The sequence below is a fragment of the Coffea arabica genome, chromosome 2c (genome assembly GCF_036785885.1).
Source record: "Coffea arabica cultivar ET-39 chromosome 2c, Coffea Arabica ET-39 HiFi, whole genome shotgun sequence".
NCBI classification, from domain to species: Eukaryota; Viridiplantae; Streptophyta; class Magnoliopsida; order Gentianales; family Rubiaceae; genus Coffea; species Coffea arabica.
The window spans coordinates 10,376,785-10,396,928 of NC_092312.1; the positions used below are offsets into that span (position 1 = coordinate 10,376,785).

Genomic DNA, 20,144 nt, shown 5'->3' on the forward strand with positions numbered 1-20,144 from the left:
TCCAACCTAATCCGTATTCATTTTTGCCACTAAAGAAGTAGGATCTAACTTTTTTATACATAAAAAATGACTGTATATGAGTCACATGAAGATTTCAAACTAAAAAGTGGTCAAAACCTGGGTTGAGACCAAATTTTACTGATTTAATTTTGTAAGGAATATAAAGTTATTATTTTAAAAGTGAAGGATGAAAAAATTCGTTTGACAAAATGTGAGAAATGTTTTAATAATTTTTCTTAAAAATATATACCTAACCATGTGTACAATATGCAACGAGGTTTGATTTAAAAAAAAAAATGGGACTCGGCCGGATTCCCTGATCCTTTTTCCTTTCCTTTTTTTTCCTTGTCCTAGATGCATTTTTCAAATGGGTTTAGAGTTAACTAGATTGAGAACAATCCCGCAATTAACTGTATTTGAGTGAATTTTTTAAAAAAGAACATTATTGATAGAATTTGGCCAATCGAAAAATGCCTAACCACCTTGCATAAAATCATAAGGAAATTATGTGGATAATAGTGAAAAATAACAAGGAGATAAAGTGGATAGTCATACAAATACAGGAGAGTCAAGTGAATACAGTGATTCTATTTCACACATAGCGCGTTTGATTCAATCATTGCAACTGGTGATGCTTTTCATCCATTTTTTTTTTATATAAATCGAAGGGATTTATATGACTATTTTGAAACAGGGTCATACTGATACAACATTATATAAAACTATAAGGGTGCTAATATTCTACAAAGCCATTGTGAAGCACTCACACTCCAAGATGCTTCTTGACGAACCTAGGAGTTGACTGACTTTGTCATGAACTGGTAACTTCCGCATTTATACTTCTTATCTGTTGTAAGGACTTTTATTCCTAAATCTACGACTGAGCCTATCTTAAGAAAATTGCAGCAGCCGACTAGTTTTCTTCTTAGAGTAGATGAAATGGCATAATACAGGATTTGTTATGGTGGACCATTTGATTGTTTTAATTTCCAATCCAAATCCATCGTGTCTACCGATGATGAATGGCTACATTTTGTAGAAGACAATAAGTAGTCTCTCAATGGGTAAAAAATCAATTCATGACGGTGCCTATACATCAAAAGTCTACAACTACTTCTGAAAATTCAAAATTGTAGGGGCCTCATATTCCACCTATGTTTTCAGAACCGGACCGGATAGTGACTCGGTCGAGGTCAGGGGTCAGGGGTCAATGGGTTCGACCGGGGGTCGATATGAGTCGAACCGGATGACGTCATAAATAAAAATTATTTGAAAATTAAAATATTATATATATAATATCTAATAATATATTGATATTAATAAAGGTATATTCATATATATTTGATGTTTCAAATATATTTAACAAGAAAATACAAAGAAATTAGAACAATCAAGTAGCAATTTATATTATTTAATAAATATTAACAAGTTTAGAATTAAAATTATGAATTTAATTGAAAAATAACATCAAATTTTAGGACAATATTTATAAAGTATCAAATATTTGAGGTATATCAATAAGTTTTAACAATTTAGGGGGTCAAAACATAATATTAAAAAGTTTGAATTTTTTTTAAAAAAATTACTGTTGAACCGGAAAAATTGATTTTTTCCCGGTCAAATCCGGTTTTTGACCGGCTTTGACCTGATTTTAAATTTTTGGATTTTTAATATGATTCGGACCGGCTATCTGGCCGATTCCCGGTTCGACCGGCCGATCCGATCCGAGTTTTAAAACAGAGTATTCCACCTCAAGTAGGGAAAATAGTATTGTCATTTCGCATCTGGATCACCACTCCACTCTGTAGGCAAATTGACTGAGTCCATAAAGCAACATAACTGGACACCAATATGCCATTGACTGTAGGTACTATTAACTTCTTGAGGATGGCAACTTTATGAGAAAAAAATGACGAATTTATAAGAATATTGTCAAAATTAAAAAAGTTCAGAAATTGGAGGTAGTCAGAGAGGTTTCTGATTTAAGGGTTATCGCATTTTAGGTAAGCGGCTATCAATAAAATTAGAATTAATTTGTATTTATTTTTGATTGCCGTAATTTTGTATAATTTCTCCGAAATTTTTTTTCCCAAGCTTTCGCCACACATTAGATGAGCGGCGAAAGGCTGATAACGACTTCACAGGGCGGGACTACAGCTAATACAATTCAAATTTTTTTGAATAGTTTATAGGTTGAGGCAAATGGCTAACACGGAAAAGATAGGAGGTTTTTTTTTTTTTTTTTTAAAGCTGAGGCATTCAATTAGGCAGGACGTCAGCTTTTTGACTTTTAAGCAACGTCAAAAAATTTTTTTTTTAATTGAAAATTTGCGTCGTCAAAATTTTTTATTTTTTCCACCTTTGATCATAATGTGATCAACGACACATATTGTCGGCCAAAATATTTTCTTTTAAAGTGAGAAGGCAATTATTGATTGATTTGTGCAAAAATTATTTTTTTTAACTGAAAAAAGTTTATATACTAATTATTACATTTTATAAATATGATATTATTTATCATTATTGATTGCGATAATAATATTATAAAATATGACTTAGGCAAATTTTATTAGTAATTTAATAGCATACTTGGTTATCATCTTAATTTATAAATTTAATATTATTCTAATATCATATTTTAAATTTTTGATAATTTTGATTTATAATAAAAATTTAGTAATACGATTTAAGAATTTTAATTTGAAAAGTGTTACACTGTAATTTGAAAATTAGTATTTCGTGTAAAACGTAAAACCCTAATTACGCCTATTTAAGGTTACGTTTTACGGGAGAAAAAATTTGGTCGCGTTGCCTTTTATTAAATATTAAATAACTTATTAAAAATTACATATTAAATAATAAAAGGTAGGAAGAATTTTTCGAAGAAAAAAAAACAAGAATGTATCGCCGCTGATCTTTTAGAATGGAGATTTCATTTCACTCTCCCGGGCAGAACCGGCCTTTGCAAGTCAATAATGTCCAATAGGGTCAGTCAAAGTTTCCTGCAACTGGTCTTTCCTTTTTTTTTTTTTTTCATAACCTTCTGCCCATTCGTCCTATTCAAGGTATCCAATGGCTAGTTCCTTTGCTCTCTATGGATGATACGATTTAAAGTGCCACAGCCCCTTCTTCACTTCAAGAAGAGCTTCTTTTCTCTAAGCCCTTCTTTATACTCAAAGCCCTTTTTCGTCCTTACCCCTTTTGCTTCGCACCTTAGCAAGTTTCTTTTGCTTTGAATCGGAATAGCTATCCAAACCTACTGCACTAAGACGAATTCTTTCTATTGGCCCTATGGGTTCTTCCTTATTTTCTTAGTACTTTTTGATCCGGAGATAAAGAAAAATCCTTCGCCGCACATGAGTTGAGCGTCGATGGCGATGAAAATTCCTTCCCCGTTTAGTTTATTTCATGAGCGGCGAAGTGTATTTTTTTTTAAAAAAAAAGAATCAAAATGAATGAAAATTAAAAGTCTTTTTATTAGTAGTTTCATGTCTCAATTGTGGCGACCCCTTATTCCCCAATACTCCTCACGGAACACCAATTTTCTGAACTTTTTCAATTTTGACAATATTCCTAAAAATTCGCCGAAAAAATTGCATCCTTTATTGTGTTTTATTCTTGTTTCTTCACTATCCCACATCTGCTTTATCAAACGATTCTGATAAAATCTGAACTGGTCTGTGTCATCCTCTCTCTGCAGCTGGACAGAGCGCAAATTTTTTTTTTTTTCTTGCATATTCATTAGTATTGAAATAAGTATAGAATTTCTCAAAACTCAAGTAAGATGGCAAAGCTCTTTTGAAAAAAAAAATTGGAAAATGCAAAAAAAAAAAAAAAAAAAAAACTAAGAATCTAAGATGGCAAAGACTAAAATGAAGTAAATGTATATTGTGTTCAAGTTGATTTACATACTGAACACATGCATGTTTTTGTTTAAATACATGAAACCGTTCCTGCACTGTTTCATTGGTAGCAGTTTCAGCCTCGAATCCGCACCGCGCACGCATAAGGAAATTATTCAAGAGATGTTTATCATTTCCTTGAACGGAAGTTACGTGAATCTCTTTTGGTTCACAGTTCGCTGAGTTTATGACGCATTCTGGGACTGCACACATACACATAATTAAGGAATGATCTTCCCACCATAGCAACGACGAACAAATAAGCAAATTAGTTAACATTTCTTGGAAAGTCCTGCACCATTCCCCTTTAGACCACAGTAATCATAATCATCAAATTCTATTCCTTCTATAAAAAAAAAAAAAATCCATATCATTGGATCTAGTTTTCTCTCCACGGTTAAGAGTAAAATTAGCGAGTTTGGATGTATGGGAAATAATCTCTATTCAACGTTACTTTGAAATTTGCATGTGTTATATTAGCAATGAATTGATTGCCCTTATGAGTGTTTTGGAAAGGGAGATAATTAAAACTAAAAAGTTCGACAGCACGCATACTATTGTTTAGACATTCAAAATGGAAATTGCCCGAATGGCGACAGAGTCAAGAAGGGATAGAAAGAAATCGACTATCTTTCTTTTGCTGGGGCAGGCAGATAAACCAAAGAAAAAAGGGTTTTTATTTCATTTCTAAAAGCTCAGCGAGCGAAGAGGAGCCTCCAAACAGAGCAAGATCAGCAATAGAAATGGCCAAAAGGAGGAGGAGCATTGCCCTCACGCTTGATACGCACAAGGACCGGAAGAGAACAAATTCAAGTACGATCATTCTGACTTTATGAACCAACTTTTCAATCATGGAATGATCCTTTGCCAATACAAAGTCAGTTCAATTGATAAGTATGGGTTAATAATTTTTTTTTTTTACAAAAAATCATATGTTTAAATTCTGTTATAGATTTAAGGATTGTGTTGGTAAGTAATTTGAAAAAATTCTTGTAAGAGACGTATATTTTTAGGAGCACGTCCTGACCAAATCAAGAGAGTCTCCTTAAATGGCATTAGATACATGTACCCTCCTCATAAGTAAGGTCCACATGACGAACCAATAAGAAAATGCATTTAAGATGACCAACAAATCAAAAATGTTATAAATGTATATATGTGCATTAATTCCATACATACGTCTGATAATCGGCAATACCCAGAATGGAATAGAGGTTTTTAAAGTAACTAGTAATTCATTATATTTATCTAAATCCAGTACTGATGATGCATGACTGAACAACATCCGTGTCCCTTCTCCAACAACAGAGACATGATTCTACCAAGAACTCGTCTTGCCAAGTTATATATTTTGCCAAACAATAAAGGAAAAAGACTAATTCTTGAACCCTTTATGAAATCTTCTTTTTTGCAGTATAAATAGGTGTCCAAATGAGATTCTCTTTCAACGATTTCGTCCACCAATTCTTCTCCTTCCAATACTGTCTGAGGCAGAAAGGCCAGCTTCAATTATAATGGCAAAAACCACAGTGCATTGTTATGTGTGGTTGATAGTGGCTATAGCTTTGATTGTGAGGCCTTCCAAGGCATTTGATTGCATTGGCGCCCCGCAAGAACTGATTCCATGCCTAAGTTACCTGCAAGCTGCTGATCCCACACCCAGTATTGAATGTTGTTCTGGTGCTCAAGATGTGGCCAATTCGGCTAATTCGTCTAAAGACGATTTGCAATCCGCTTGCCAATGCTTGAAATCTGCTGCGCAAACTTATCCCGACATAAATTATGATAATGCTAAGCAACTCCCCGCCCTCTGCAACGTCAACCTCAATATTACCATTGATCCTAACATTGACTGCACCAAGTAAGTTTACTTCTTTCGCCCAGAAATTGAATTTCAATTTCACTACTTTATTTTTATTTGTGTTTGACGTCCCTTTATCATCTATTATATGCATGTCATTCCTCTTCTTCTGTTTCTGGACTTTAATTTCTTCAAAAGGAAAAAAAAAAAAAAGAAAGAAGAAAGGGACTACGACTCTATGTTAGAGTATGATTGATTGATTTTTGCTACTATTTCTTGGTCCTTAGAACCATCTAGGTCAAGTTTAGCTGCTATTTAACACTACTGATTCCAATTGAACGTGACTTTCATGTTGTCTATACATGGCCGCACCAAATAGCAATAATATGAAATTTCTTTAGTTTGAACGCTGTTCTGATCAAGAAATCTTACTTCTGTATCTGCACAAGTTAATTTTTCTGAAAGATGTTTGATCATTCTTTACCTTTGAATTTTGATCACGTGCAGGCTCCAAGTGACATCGGAGAATCTTGAAGAGAAAAGTGCCAAAATTTTCAGTTTTGGTGGAGATATCAGCATGCATGCAGTGTAGCCTCGTACAAATTTGTAGTTTGAATGTACCTCTCTTGAATTTTTTTTTTTTTTTAGTATGGGAACTTCAGATTCCAATACTTGAAGAGAAGAAAGGCAAATTAACTGTCTCCTTGTATCCTTCTTTCTTGCATGTTGCTACCCGTCTTTATTAATATCTTGGCTTCTATGAAAGTTTTCATGTTTCGGAATGGAGCTTCACCTATGGATTGATATTTCGGTCGCGTTCATGTTTTACTTACTCAACATAAATATTTGCTGTCATTTGTTTCTGGAGAGAATTGCAGTTTTCATCAATAATATTTGGTCTGTGGTGTGTCAGTCAGTTTTGATCAATAATATTTGGCCAATACTCAATACCAAATTGCTATTAGTCAACGCTTTTGAATTTACGCTTTTAGTCCCTAATATTTTGATTTTGAATCATTATAAATTTTAAATAATGACATTAAGGGTTTTAAAATGAAATGAGACGTGAATTAAAATAAAATTATATTAAATGGATCATAGAAATTCTAATTAATACTGTTCAAAAGGGTATAGCAGCATGGACCATCATTAAGTTAAAAATTTGACTTCAAACATTATACTCGGTCATTTCCATATTCATTGAAGAAATGAAAAGTTGGCTTCAATCAATGGCCGAGTCAAAATTTTAGGTTGGGAGGAGGGAGATATATATGCATAGTAAAATGTCAATTCACGATAGTAATTTTGGAAACTAAGACTTTTTTATATCTTAATGAATACAGAAATGACAATGGCCTGTACCGTTGCTTATATCAAAAATTTAGTTTCCATACGGTTTTGGTTTGCTTTGGCATTTGTTGAATCAATTTTATTTCAAGAAATTCCTTACCTACCATCTAACAAAGTGATACTCGTATCATTTGTAACGGGGTGTTCTTTGTCCCACAAATTTTCAATCTCTTTTCCACTTCTTTCTGTGCAGAAACCAGGCTGCTTAGGTTTGTATTCTCAGTATTTGGCGTCAAGACCACAGTGGACAAGGTTGGCCTGTCTTCAGGGTGCAGCTGCACGCACAAGAGGCCTACTTGTATTCTACATCTGATGCCGGAAAGAATTCTTCCATTAGATCATCTATCAGTTGATAGGCAGTCCTTTCATTCCGGAGTTTCCACGCCTGATAGTTTATTCCGATCGTGTAATTGAGTACCAATACGCACCATTTTATTCGTAAAATGTCCCCGTATGTTAAGATTGTGGTCAGGATGGCAAAAATCTGTATACAAATCAGGAACTTTGCACTGCATTTTGCAACTAATCAAGCCATGAAATCTGTATACAAATCAATTAGATATTGATTTATCTGGTTCTCCTGAGGTAGTAGTGAGAAACTGAGAATCACATCATGGCTGTGATTAGTCATTACTTGTTAATTTGGAAGCTCGAACATTTCAGAATTGAATTGCTATACAGAGCTGCTATACAACTTTACTAGATCCTTATTGACAGGATCAAAATTTGTTGAACCAATTTCAGTGCCAAAAATTTTCTCTACCTGCCCTCCGACAGAGTTATAGTGATGTCATTTGTAACAGGGTGTTGTTGTTGTTGTTTGTCCATTGAATCTTCTGTTTCATTTGCAGTCCTCTCCGAATAGAAACCTGGCCGCTTAGGCTGGGGAAGTAGAGCAGTCTCACTATTTAACATGGACAGTGCAATGGACATGGTTGGCCTGTCCTCAGGGTACCGCTGCCCGCACAGGAGGCCAACTTGTATGCATCTCTCCACCTCTGATACCGAGAAAGATTCTTCCATTACCTCATCTATCAGTTGACAGGCATTCCCTTCACTCCAGAGTTTCCATGCCTGAGATTGTAGACAAAATTTGATGGAGGAAACTTCATGTGTAAAGCATTTTAAGGATGAAACACCGAATCCTGTTTACTTACGTGACCAAGTAAGTTATGGTTGTGCTCTGGATGGTGAAAGTCTCTGTTCTTTCTGCCGCTCACAATTTCAAGGACTAGCACTCCAAAGCTAAACACATCGGATTTTGTTGAATATAGCCCTTGTGTGACGTACTCAGGAGACATGTAGCCACTGCAGATCATCGTATGTCAGTTTCTATGAAAGAAAAACAGTTACCTGCTGGGGAGAAAAAATATGAAATCTGGAAATAGTAAACTTTTAAGTTCCTTACTAAGTGCCAATAACCCTTGTTGTTTTTTCCGGACTCTGATCGCCTCCGAAAGCTCTAGCAATGCCGAAATCTGAAATTTTAGGATTCATCTCTCTGTCTAGGAGGATATTGCTAGCTTTTAAATCCCTGTGGATTATTCTCAATCTTGAATCTCGATGCAGGTAAATGAGCCCTCTAGCAATCCCAGTTATAATGTCAAAACGGCATGTCCATGTTAGCAACTTTCTTCTCGTGCTATCTGCAAGAGCTTCTAATCAAGTAAGAAAACCAAATTTCTCATGACAAGATAGAAATCAATTGAACAAGATTTTTGTTGAGTGGCACCGTATATGTAGATGTCCAGGCTTTTACTGGGCATATACTCATAAATTAGCATCCTCTCTTCTCCTTGAATGCAGCATCCCAAAAGTTTAACCAGGTTGCGATGTTGAAGTTTGGAGATCACGATGACTTCATTTTTAAATTCAGCAAGTCCTTGATTGGAATCTATCGAAAGCCTCTTTACTGCAATCTCTTGTCCTGTTGGCAGCTGACCCTGGAAATGCACAAATTTGCAGAATACCAATATAACAGAAGAAATTTGAAGTACATAGTCTAATTTGAAAGATTGCACATCATAAATGGATTACTACTACTTGAAAATACCTTATAAACTGGTCCGAAACCACCTACTCCAATCTTGTTTGAGTTAGAAAAGTTGTTGGTTGCCTTTGCAATGGTCATCATCTCAAAAGTCGGTAATGATAGGTCTTCCATTACTTCAGAATGAAGCTGTGGTTTTAGCCCTGCACTCAGAACATGTCTAACATTATAACCAAACTTGAACTCAAATTTATTTCCAAAGACGAAAATAAAGTCTCAAAGATGATCTGTCCGCCTGGTCGCTTGAAGGTCTTAAAACTTTAGTTATGAAGTCCCTAATTGACCTGGTAGAGAAGTGTAGGAATAAGAAAAAGCTATACAAACTCCCTCCATAAGAGTAATCCAGGAGCGGTACACGATCGAACTCCAAACAAACCAGATTCAAAACGAATCTTATCGCATAGTCAAGGAACATGGCAGAGCCAACAAATACAAAGTGTTTAATTTTGTAAATATTGATAGAAGTTTGTTATAAACATTGATAAAAGTTTGATAATAACAATCCTGCTCGATTATAGGCTACAACAAAATTTGCAAAAGGCTCTGACTATGGTCCGCATAGGGATCCGCTGCTGGCAGCCACTGTCAGTTACGGATCCACCTGCAGACCTTCAGTGTCAAGCTGGCCTAGATTCTTTCTTTCTCCATATCTTGCTAGCACAGTTATGATCACAACAAAAATAATAATTCTAACAAAAATAAATGTAAATACTAACAAAAATTATAGAAACTACCTTAATTAAAATCCTAAATGAATTCTCGAGTATAGATGAGACATTCCTGAATTATCTCACTAGAACAAGATTCAAGATGCCTAGACTTAAATGAGACAGATGTAAAAAATATAGCTTTCCTTGATAAAAGGATGCATTTTGTCTTCTGTTATGTCCTCATCCCATCTTTTCTAACGTAAACCATTTACCGCACCATCATTTCTCCGCGAGCATATTTCTATGATTGTCTCCCTCAAATTACTTAGCACCCCAAATGTCTGGCATCAGCGGGATGAGCAGAGTTATAATACGAATCTATTTCTACATTATTAGACCAGTTGGAGAAGTAGCAGGCAATAGGAGGGCCTTACTGTTTTCTCGGCGTATTCAAGATAAGAGCTCTTGATCAGAAGATGCATGTTTTACTTAAGGCAGTTGTCATCAGCAAATAATAAGTTGAGAACAAAAGAAAAAAGCATCGACTGTTTCTCCATTTTTCGGATGAAATAGTTAATTGCTCATTACTTTGCATGAGTTCTGTGTCTTCTGCAGTAACAGTAAAACAATGCGGCAAGTGTTTTCATCAATGTTAAGCAAGTATTTGCTAACAAGCGATATTTTGTTAGAACACAATCTTGAAATGAAAATCGATCTCGAGTTTCTGAATTTACCTCGTCTCCGTGATCTCTTGAACAGGATGAACCAAAAAGTCAAAACTAGCAAGGCCAGAACAACTGAACAAGGCACCACGACTAGAATGATCTTTTTCCTTTCGTTAGAGCCTGTTGTGAGCTTTATAAAGTCAATAACTGTCGAAAAATAGAGGTGCAAGAAAAAAACAGATTATTAAGAAATAATGGAGTAATAAAGAATTTCAAGATACCTAGTTCCGCAGCTTCTACACGAATATAAATATTTTGATTGCTTGGGGTAGCTAATCGCCTTATATCAATCAAATCCCCATACCAGAAGAAGCAACCACTTCCCCTCCCTGAAACGTTTGAATTGGCATATGCAGTACAAGTGCAATTCTTCAAACACTCCTCTTCACATTCCTTGAGAGTTGCACTGCTGTCCGTCCAATCCAGCGAATGATCGGGAACCTTTACGCCCTTTACCTCCACAAAACCTTCTCCCTTCGAACAATTTAGAGGTTGTTTCCTAAGGCATCCATTGGACCGTATGCCAATTCCCCAATCCTGAGGTGACTTGGGCACGTAGCCAGTCAAGCAGCTGCAGCGAAAAGGATCATTTATGGTGCAAATACTGTTGGTACCACAATAGCCATAATTATCACAAGAGTCAATAGGAATACTATAGATGACTATCCATTCTAGGCTGCTGCTGCTGTTCCATAAATAGAAATAGATTTCCCCAGAGTAGCTGACCACAATCCTTACGAGAAGTGGACTACTGTCAGGAACCTCATAGTAAACCTCATTTGTGTTGACAAAGATTGTTGGGTTGAAGACTGCAGGTATTGGCGGTGGTATGGAAATAACTCCACTAAAGCCAACACCATTGAAAGGTCCAGTTCGAAACTGTAGAGAATTACCTTTCCAGAGTTGAACCTCCAGGGGACGTCCAGTACCGCTGATGCCATATGTAAATTGCCCTGAGGATGGATCATCCATACTCTTCCAGGATGTCAATTTTCGATTTAGGCCAGTCCTGGAATCTCTCCCTAATTTCATCCCTGGAAGCCAAGTATCAGTGAAATTATCAAAGCTTTGCCAGATGTACCCTTCATCATTTTCTTTGTCATCATGTCTCAGAACAAGATTCCCAGAGTCCAAGAGCTGCAAAACAGTCCCACTTGAGGATATCTCCTGAATATCAGTAGACCAAACTGTTTTTCCTGTACCGTCTCGAAGGATCAAGTTTCCATCTTTAACAATGCTGACAGCCCCTAACGAGTCATTGAGAGAGCTATTTCTGTTTGCCACCCACACAATGGTCTGTGGGGTCATTCCATGGCACCATATTCCTAGGTATCTCTTTCTTGAATTTGGAGGACTGAAGAAGCCAAACTCAAATCTATTTGTAGCAGATACCAATGTCAGGCCATCAGTTATAGTCTCAGATGCAGCTAAGATATCAGTTGCCCTGACAACAGAAAGTATGAATCCTACTGTGCAGTAGAAAACCGGAAATATGATAATGATCTTCATATGAAGATCAGAATACATGAATGGCCGTTGAATACGCGAGCTGATCGAGTGGGAAGTAAGTCTAAAACCAATTTAGTCAACATTACTTAAGTATTTTTTAGTACTAGAATGTTGAGTAGAGCAGTTGTTTTACTTTGAAGGTTGAAGTCCAGATACGCCATCAAACTGTGAATACCAGGCAAAGGTGTTGGGCACGTTGATCATGTAGGTCAACACAAGTCATTAATGAGAAAAGTCTAAGTTTGTTAGTCCAACCTTCCTAGTGGTGACTGGTGAGCTCTGACAAACAAGCATGTGGAAAAAAACCGAAAGCTTCTCTCTGGAGGCTCACTGTCAATGGTGAAATTTGCAAATGTCTTCTAAAGCAGCAATCACACTGGATTTTTCCTAGGGGTGGCAATTTTCGACACGACCTGAAAACACGACACGAACCTAACACGAAATTAATAGGTTTGGGTTGAGGTTTTGGGAATTCGGGTCAGAATCGGGTTGGACCCGATGAACCCGAAAAGAAAACAGGTCGATTTCGGGTCAACCCGTGGTGACCTGATATGATCCAATATGACCCGTTTACGAATTAAAAATAATTTAATAAATATAAAAATAATTTTATCTAACTAACCTAAGTTATTCTTTTTTTCAAAGGCATTAATTACTTAATCATAAATGAATTTATTTAATTTGTGTGAAGTTGAAATTATTATATTTGGACAAATAATATATTATATTATTTTTTACTTTTATACTGTTTTAATTTATTTTATATTTTGTTTGGGATAAAACACTTTTACGGTGTTTAATTTATTTTAGATTTGGTTTGGAATTACTTATTTAAATTTTTATTACTTGATTATGTAATTAGTTTTGTGAGAAATTGATTTTATTAGAAATTACAGTAATAAATTAATAAATTAAAATTAAGTTTCGGGTCATTTCGAGTCGACCCGCCAACCCGTCAATCTGAAATTTTCGGGTTCGAGTCAGCATACCTGACCCGTCACGGGTTGACGGGTCGGGTTCAGGTCAACAGATTTTCTGGCGGGTTAATCCGAACCCGACCCGCCAACCTGATTTGGACCCGAATTGCCACCCCTAATTTTTCCCATGAATCCAGCCAGGTGAATAAACAATTACTTGTGGTTCGGCCCAAGTTGATCTCCTTTAAGCTGCTTCGAGCTTAATGTACGAGGACCATAATAATTATGTGTACTAAACTGTATGCTAACTTTGCATAAGAAATTCATGGTCCAAAACTACATGGGTATTAATAATCCAATGGGCCTAAGTTAAGTTCCGAGCTCGTTTAAGCTGCTTCGAGGCCTGCAAGAATTATGTATAGTACCGTTGCGTTCTCTATGTTGGAGTTCTCATGATCCCTTCTTCCCGTCTAGAACCATAACGCCACTTAACTTCTAACTCGGTATTAATGGTCCAATGGGCCTGAGTTGACCTCTGACCTCGTCTAGAACCATAACATTACTTAGCTTCTAGTTGGGCATTAATAACCCAACGGACAAAAGTTTAGTTGGGTATTAATAGTGCAATGGCCCTAAGTTGAGCTCTGAGCTAAAGATATCAGGACCACGCCTGCAATAATTACAGAGTAACATATTGTATAAGAAACCAATGCTTAATGTGGGAGGACCGTGCCTGCAATAATTATGTATAGTAATTGTCGGGGACTTGGTTCATGGTCCACATTCACTCATTGCCATCTAGAACCATAATGTCACATAGCCGGTCGTTGGGTCATTCAAGGATCCAATGCGCAACGGATCTTCTGTCCATATCATGTGCCACTCTCTATCCCACTTTTTATTATATTGCTATTTTTTCTACATAAATATCAATCTTACATCAATCTATTACGGATCCAACGGGTCTAAGATTACACATCAATCTATTACTGTTCTCCCCGCCAATATAGGACTCTTAATTGGAGATCTTACATATAACCGCCGCATGACATTGCGCACTTGTTAAGGAGACATTTCATAAGATTTTTTTTTTTTTTTTTTGTGATTTAGGGTGCATCTGATAAAATTAAAATTTGAAATCTAAATTTATTAAATTATTGAATTATTAAGTATTAAATTCAATATATTTGAGTGCATATCACATTCAGTGATAAGTGAATAACTTATCACTTAATTTTGGAAATAAGTTTTGCTCAGAAAATTGAGTACCATTTAATTCAAATTTGTGGTAAATTACATCATTATTTGTTAGTCTGTAGATCTGACTTCTTACGAGAATATAGACTCTGGACCAAGATTCATGCACTTGTATGAAGAAACTCGACAAGATGGGAATGGAATCTACTACGATACTTTCCCTGAATTATCCATCAATTAACTCCATAACCAAGCCGAGTTATCCACAAAATCCCATTTCAGTGCATTTGACTCGTGAAACTGGATGTTTGCATGATTCTTACGGACATTGTAATTGGACTAAATGGACAACCCAAAGTATCCCCCGTTCCATACACGAGGGTGGCTAAACAACAGAACAGAAAAATTTTGTGGATGATATTTGTTCTACCTTTTGCAAGTGAAAGAAAATGGCATCTTCAACTTTTCGAATGGCGAGTAGAGTTTCACTGGAATGATTAATCGTCCGGGCCGTCCTGTACTTTCATTACCGTCTTCGTGTTACCATTTGTCATTCTGACTAAATTACATTCCAATAATTTCACTTTGACGTTCATTACATGAAACACAATACAGAGGAAAGTGTCAAAAAGATTTCCACATCTCCAGTGACAAAAGTACTGTTTTTATCGACCCTCAACTACAGTGATAGTTACATCATTTGTGGTAGGGCATTCTTCACCTAGCAAATCTAGTCTCTCATCTCCACACCTTTCCATATAGAAACCAGGCGTCTTAGGTTGGGGAAGGATGGTGCTCTCACCATCCAACATCAATAGTACATCGGACATGGTAGGTCTATCTTCAGGGCGTCGCTGAACACACAAGAGGCCAACTTGAATGCATTTTTCTACCTCAGACATGGGAAATGATTCTTCCATTAGCTCATCTATTAGTTGAGAGGCATTCCCATCATGCCAGAGTTTCCATGCCTGGAATTATTTGATAATAGTTAATCATAAAATTTTTTGCACAATTTTCTGCAGATGAGAACTGCAATGGATGAACTTACATGTCCGAGTAGGTTAAGGTTGTGGTCTGGATGGCAAAAACCTCTGTTCTTTCTGCCACTGATAATTTCCAGGATCAATACTCCAAGGCTGAAGACATCTGATTTCATTGAGTATAGTCCATTTACAACGTATTCGGGAGACATGTAACCACTGCACGCCGACATTGAAGTTGTGAAATCAAGCAATGCTACTTCCTGAAATAAGAAATGACAATAAAAGCAGGGAGCGAAGTAACTTTCTTACTAAGTGCCAACAACCCTTCCTGTTCTTTCGCAACTCTGATCTCCTCCAAAAGTTCTAGCAATGCCAAAATCTGAAATTTTAGGATTCATCTCTCTGTCGAGAAGAATATTGCTAGCTTTCAGATCCCTATGAACTATTCTCAATCTTGAATCTCGATGAAGATAGAGAAGCCCTCGAGCAATTCCAATAATAATGTCAAGGAGCCTCGTCCACGTTAGTGAATGCCTTCTTGTACTATCTGTTAAGAGCATCTAATTAAACATATGTGTGTGTTTTTCTGACCTATAGCAGTCACTCCAGTCATTCTTATTACTTTTTCCCTAGGATTTGCTCTTTTACTGTTGTCTTGCAAATTGTTAAAAAAAAAAGGGGGAGGGTTAAGATTGCGAACCATAAATATAGTAATCCAAGCTTTTGTTATGCATGTATTCATAAATCAGCATCCTCTCTTCTCCTTGAATGCAGCATCCCAAAAGTTTAACCAGATTCCGATGTTGAAGCTTAGAAATCAATTTAACTTCATTTTTGAACTCAATCAGTCCTTGATTGGAATCTACAGAGAGCCTCTTCACTGCAATTTCTTGACCAGTTGGAATCTGACCCTATAAAATGTCAAGTGAGTCCAGATAGTATGCCAGGAACTTGAAGTTTCTACACAAAATGAATGCTTATAGTCCTGCACTTCATGATACCTTAAAAACAGGGCCAAAACCACCCTCTCCGAGCTTGTTAGACTCTGAAAAGTTATTAGTTGCTTTTGCAACACTCATTATCTCAAAAGTTGGCAATTCCAGGTCTTCCATGTCTTTAGACCAGCGCTGCAGTTTTACCTTTCCAGCTGCAATTGGTGCAACATTAGAAAAGAAACTAGCAACTGAAATAGTTAACCGATAGATGTATTCTTTACTATAAAGTTTGCATCCTTTGGCCTGGTCTTTGTGGAAGTCTCTATCTTTCAGATCCCATGCCTTAATACAGGATCTCATAAATTTAATCGAATTGAGAAAAATACTAAAAATGAAATATTAATACAGAAAATGTACAATAAGATGTCATAATAATGTTGCTTTACTTGTTTAATCTCAGTCAGTGTGGTAAACAATGTACTTGATAATCCAGAATCGATACTTTATGTTTTAGCATGTGTGCATGTCAGATGACGAAAAATACCATTACAATAAAAATCCCATATACTTTCTCTTTCTCTTCCCCCCCCCCCCCCCCCCCGCGCCTTCCCTAACCCCAAAAAAACACACATGACACAACCCTTGGAAGAACAAGGTCTGATTGATGTGCTTCTGACAATCGTATCGTATCTATCTGTATTCCGGTTAAGTCATATGTGCAGTCAGAGAAGGAAGCAGTAGTGGGATGGCTACGTCCTTGCTTTGATGTTATTTAGTAAGAAAACCTTTGATCAGAAAAGAAACACACTCAGAAATTCAACGAGAAGATGACTGCAGAAACGCCAAATAGAAAATGAAAGGTAATACATGACTTCAGTTTTAATATGTGGTACATGTTCTCAGATCTCTACATGGCAACAGCTAAAATTGCTGGTTATGGTCACTATTGATGAGGAAGCAATGAGTTTTGCAGCTAACAAGATTTCTGTCAGTGCAATAAAAAGTGAGTTTACCTTGTATATGTGCTCTCTTAAGTAGGATGATACAGCAAACTGAAAACATCACTGTCAAAGATAATGAGGAAGTTAACACAACCAAGATGACCTTGTTTCTTTTCTTTGGGCCTGTTATCAAATCCATGTACTCAATTAAAGTTCAGAAACAAATATTCAAAAGGCAAAGACTGGTTGACTGCAACTGATAAAGTAGTTTAAGCAATTAAAGTACCTAGATCAGAAGCTGCAACACGAATATAGAGGTTTTGAGCACTTGGTCTTACTAGTTGCCTTACGTCAATCAAATCCCCATGCCATATTAGGCAGCCACTTCCCTGCCCCGAAACATTTGAATTAGCATATGCCGTGCAAGAACAATTCTTCAAGCACTCTGCTTGACATTCCTTCAGGGACATACCCGGTGTTAATCCAAATCAACCAATGATCTGGAACTTTAACGCCTTTTAGTTCCAAGAAACCTTCTCCTTTTGAACAATTTAGTGGATGTTTCCTAACACATCCACCAGTCCAATCATGGATTTCCCAACCCTGTTGTGATTTAGGTATGAATCCAGTCAAGCAACTGCAAATAGTTGGGTCACTTATCGTGCAAATACTGTTGGCACCACAATGGCCATAATTATCACAAGGGTCATTGGGAAGATTACCTACAAGTAGCCATTTTAGACTGGTAGCATTCCAGACATAACGCTGCATTATGCCGGAGTAGTTTAAAACAGACCTTGTTGTAACAAGCTTGGTCTCGGGAACGTACTCGTAGTATGTCTCTTCTGCATTCACCACAAGCTTCAGGTCGAAGACATTGTTTGGTTCAAAATTGAGTCCGCTGAAACCAACTCCATTCCATGGTCCGCTTCTATACTGTAGAGAATCTTCTTCCCAAAGTACAAATTCCAAGGGCGGTCCACGGGGATTAACACTACAACTGTATTGCCCTGGGGCAGGGTCATCTGCACTTGTCCATGATGTCATACGTCGAAACAGGCCACTGCTGGGATCCTTCCCTAGCTCCATTCCTGTTAACCATGTATTTGAAAAATGATCAAAGCTTTGCCAAATATAGTCTCCTGCATTTCCACCGTTGTCATTTCTCAGGACAAGATTTCCAGAATCCAATAGCTGCAAAAAGGTCCCATTTGAGGATATGTTCTCCGCACCTGTAGACCAAACAATCCTCTCTGTCTGGTCTTGGAGGATGAAATTTCCATCTTTTGCAATGCTTACAACTCCTGATGAGTCATTAAGCGGATTATTCCCATTTGCAACCCAAACAATGGTTTGTGGACTCATCTGAAAGTACCATATTCCCAAGTATCTATTTCTGGAGCTTCCGGGACTAAAGAAGCCAAACTCAAATACATTTCTCGCAGATACCAAAGTCATGCCATCGGTGATTGCCCCTGGTGGAGTCAGCATGTCAATTGCCTGGGAGATTTCAATCAGGCAAATTATCAGGAATATACTGTAACAAAAACCCACAAAAGCAGCAGCACGACTGCCCCTGGAAATGGTTGATCGAGACATATCACATTCATATCTGTCGATATGAATCTGTCGGGCCATGATTTTGGCTAGATGTTCAAAACTTGGAGTGACAGAGATGATCTTGTCTCTGATTCTTCAGTTCATCCTTTTCTCTAAAAGGGGTGGCAAAGAAGAGACTATCACGGGAATGGCAAGTGCAAGACTGCAAATTGTCCCTGGGTAAGAAACTGAACTCAAGTTCCAAGGCGTATAACTAACTTAATAACTGGTTTGTATCCCATTCTCGTTTCATTTGTTTTGCAATCACTTGGCAGGAGTTTCAGTGAAATATAAAGCTGGAAGACGAGCCTGACAGGATTTCAGTGCTTCATTGGCGCACTAAATTCAACTCAGTTTGTCTGGCATTCTTCATTTGAACGTGACGGGACAAAGTCGCAGTTTTAGAAAGCGGCCAACTCACACTTGGACACGGAATTTTCTGCCTATGGAGATTTTGAGAGTCAGCTTTGAATGCAATAGTTGTCTGTCTTTTGCGTGTTCAATACATACATAATACAGTACATTTGGTTACACCCTTGCCGAAATTTTCTTTCTAAATTTTAAATGACTCTATTGTATTGAATCAATTGACGTCAGAACTAAATGTTGAACAAATCAATGAGGGTCCTTCAGAATTCTGTCCGGATCGGTGATCAATCCTGAATGTTTTTTAATGTAAATTAAATATATAGACAAGTTAAGCGCGATGGATATAAAATTCCAAATTCGTATATAAAAGTAAATTGATTCAAGTGTATAAAAAACATTCAAATGGTAGTCAATTAAAACGTTCATGAATTGTTTTTTTTTTTTTTTTTGATCCGGCAATGTACCAATCACAGTGGGGAGAGGATAATTTGTGCTTTTCCAGACAATGCTTTCTAGTCTCAACAGAAAGGATCGAACAAAAATTAATTCCATTTTTAAGCTGCTGGGGCTTGGCCCTTTGGTGAAGATTTTCAACTGTTTCGTTGACTTTTTGTGCACCAATTTTCAAGACTTGCACCATTTCTTATGTTTTTATCAATTTCACAAAAGAAACATTTATAAGTTGTGAGCAGACAGTGTCCATAGATATTGCTCTTCACGTCACGGCTTGCACTTTGCCAATCTTGCTAGGCAATTTCAATCTAGAGTCCAGAAGTTTAATTTAACTTTATCATGCGATAGGTCTTCTTAGATTAAACAAGGGACATGTAACTATGGTCAAAGTCTTGAATGCAGTTCCATTTGGATTGTTATTTTTAGGAATTTTTATAGAAAAATATATTATAACGATTTGATGTATATAAGATAGTAGAAATGTGTTTGCGAAAATCACAAAAATTTTTCTGCGTAAAATCATATTCCAAACATAGAAACTATGATGCTGTCTAAGTAAAGAAACGTGCAATTGACTGGGGGATATAACTGTCATGTGGTATGTGTAATATTGAGTAAACTCTTTCTTGTTTGGGCAGCTTTTTGCAAAAAAAAAAAAAAAAAAAAACCCTTCCAATTTCTTGTTTTCCTAGCTGAATTTTGGAAGTCATTGACAATAATTTCCAAGATCTTAGGTGCCACCTTGGTCGAAATTACCCAC

General features: G+C 36.7%; 2 protein-coding genes and 1 pseudogene across 2 annotated transcripts; 1 reads left to right on the forward strand and 2 right to left on the reverse strand.

The window, feature by feature from the left end:
• The first annotated feature begins 5,345 nt into the window (after positions 1 to 5,345).
• LOC140035823 (non-specific lipid-transfer protein-like) lies at positions 5,346 to 6,518 on the forward strand. The gene is made up of 2 exons (XM_072077215.1): positions 5,346 to 5,763; positions 6,211 to 6,518. The coding sequence occupies exons 1-2, from the start codon at positions 5,417 to 5,419 to the stop codon at positions 6,293 to 6,295; spliced, it is 432 nt and encodes a 143-aa protein (XP_071933316.1). The 5' UTR covers positions 5,346 to 5,416; the 3' UTR covers positions 6,296 to 6,518.
• Positions 6,519 to 7,567: 1,049 nt separating this feature from the next.
• Positions 7,568 to 12,068, reverse strand: LOC113723875 (G-type lectin S-receptor-like serine/threonine-protein kinase At4g27290). Its single transcript, XM_027246837.2, has 7 exons — positions 10,700 to 12,068; positions 10,488 to 10,598; positions 9,107 to 9,246; positions 8,786 to 8,996; positions 8,462 to 8,699; positions 8,211 to 8,361; positions 7,568 to 8,127 (listed from the first exon to the last, which is right to left on the reverse strand). Exons 1-7 carry the CDS (start codon positions 12,003 to 12,005, stop codon positions 7,813 to 7,815), a joined length of 2,472 nt encoding a protein of 823 aa, XP_027102638.2. The 5' UTR covers positions 12,006 to 12,068; the 3' UTR covers positions 7,568 to 7,812.
• Positions 12,069 to 14,726: 2,658 nt separating this feature from the next.
• Positions 14,727 to 18,935, reverse strand: LOC140035492 (G-type lectin S-receptor-like serine/threonine-protein kinase At4g27290; annotated as a pseudogene).
• Between the last annotated feature and the right edge of the window lie 1,209 nt (positions 18,936 to 20,144).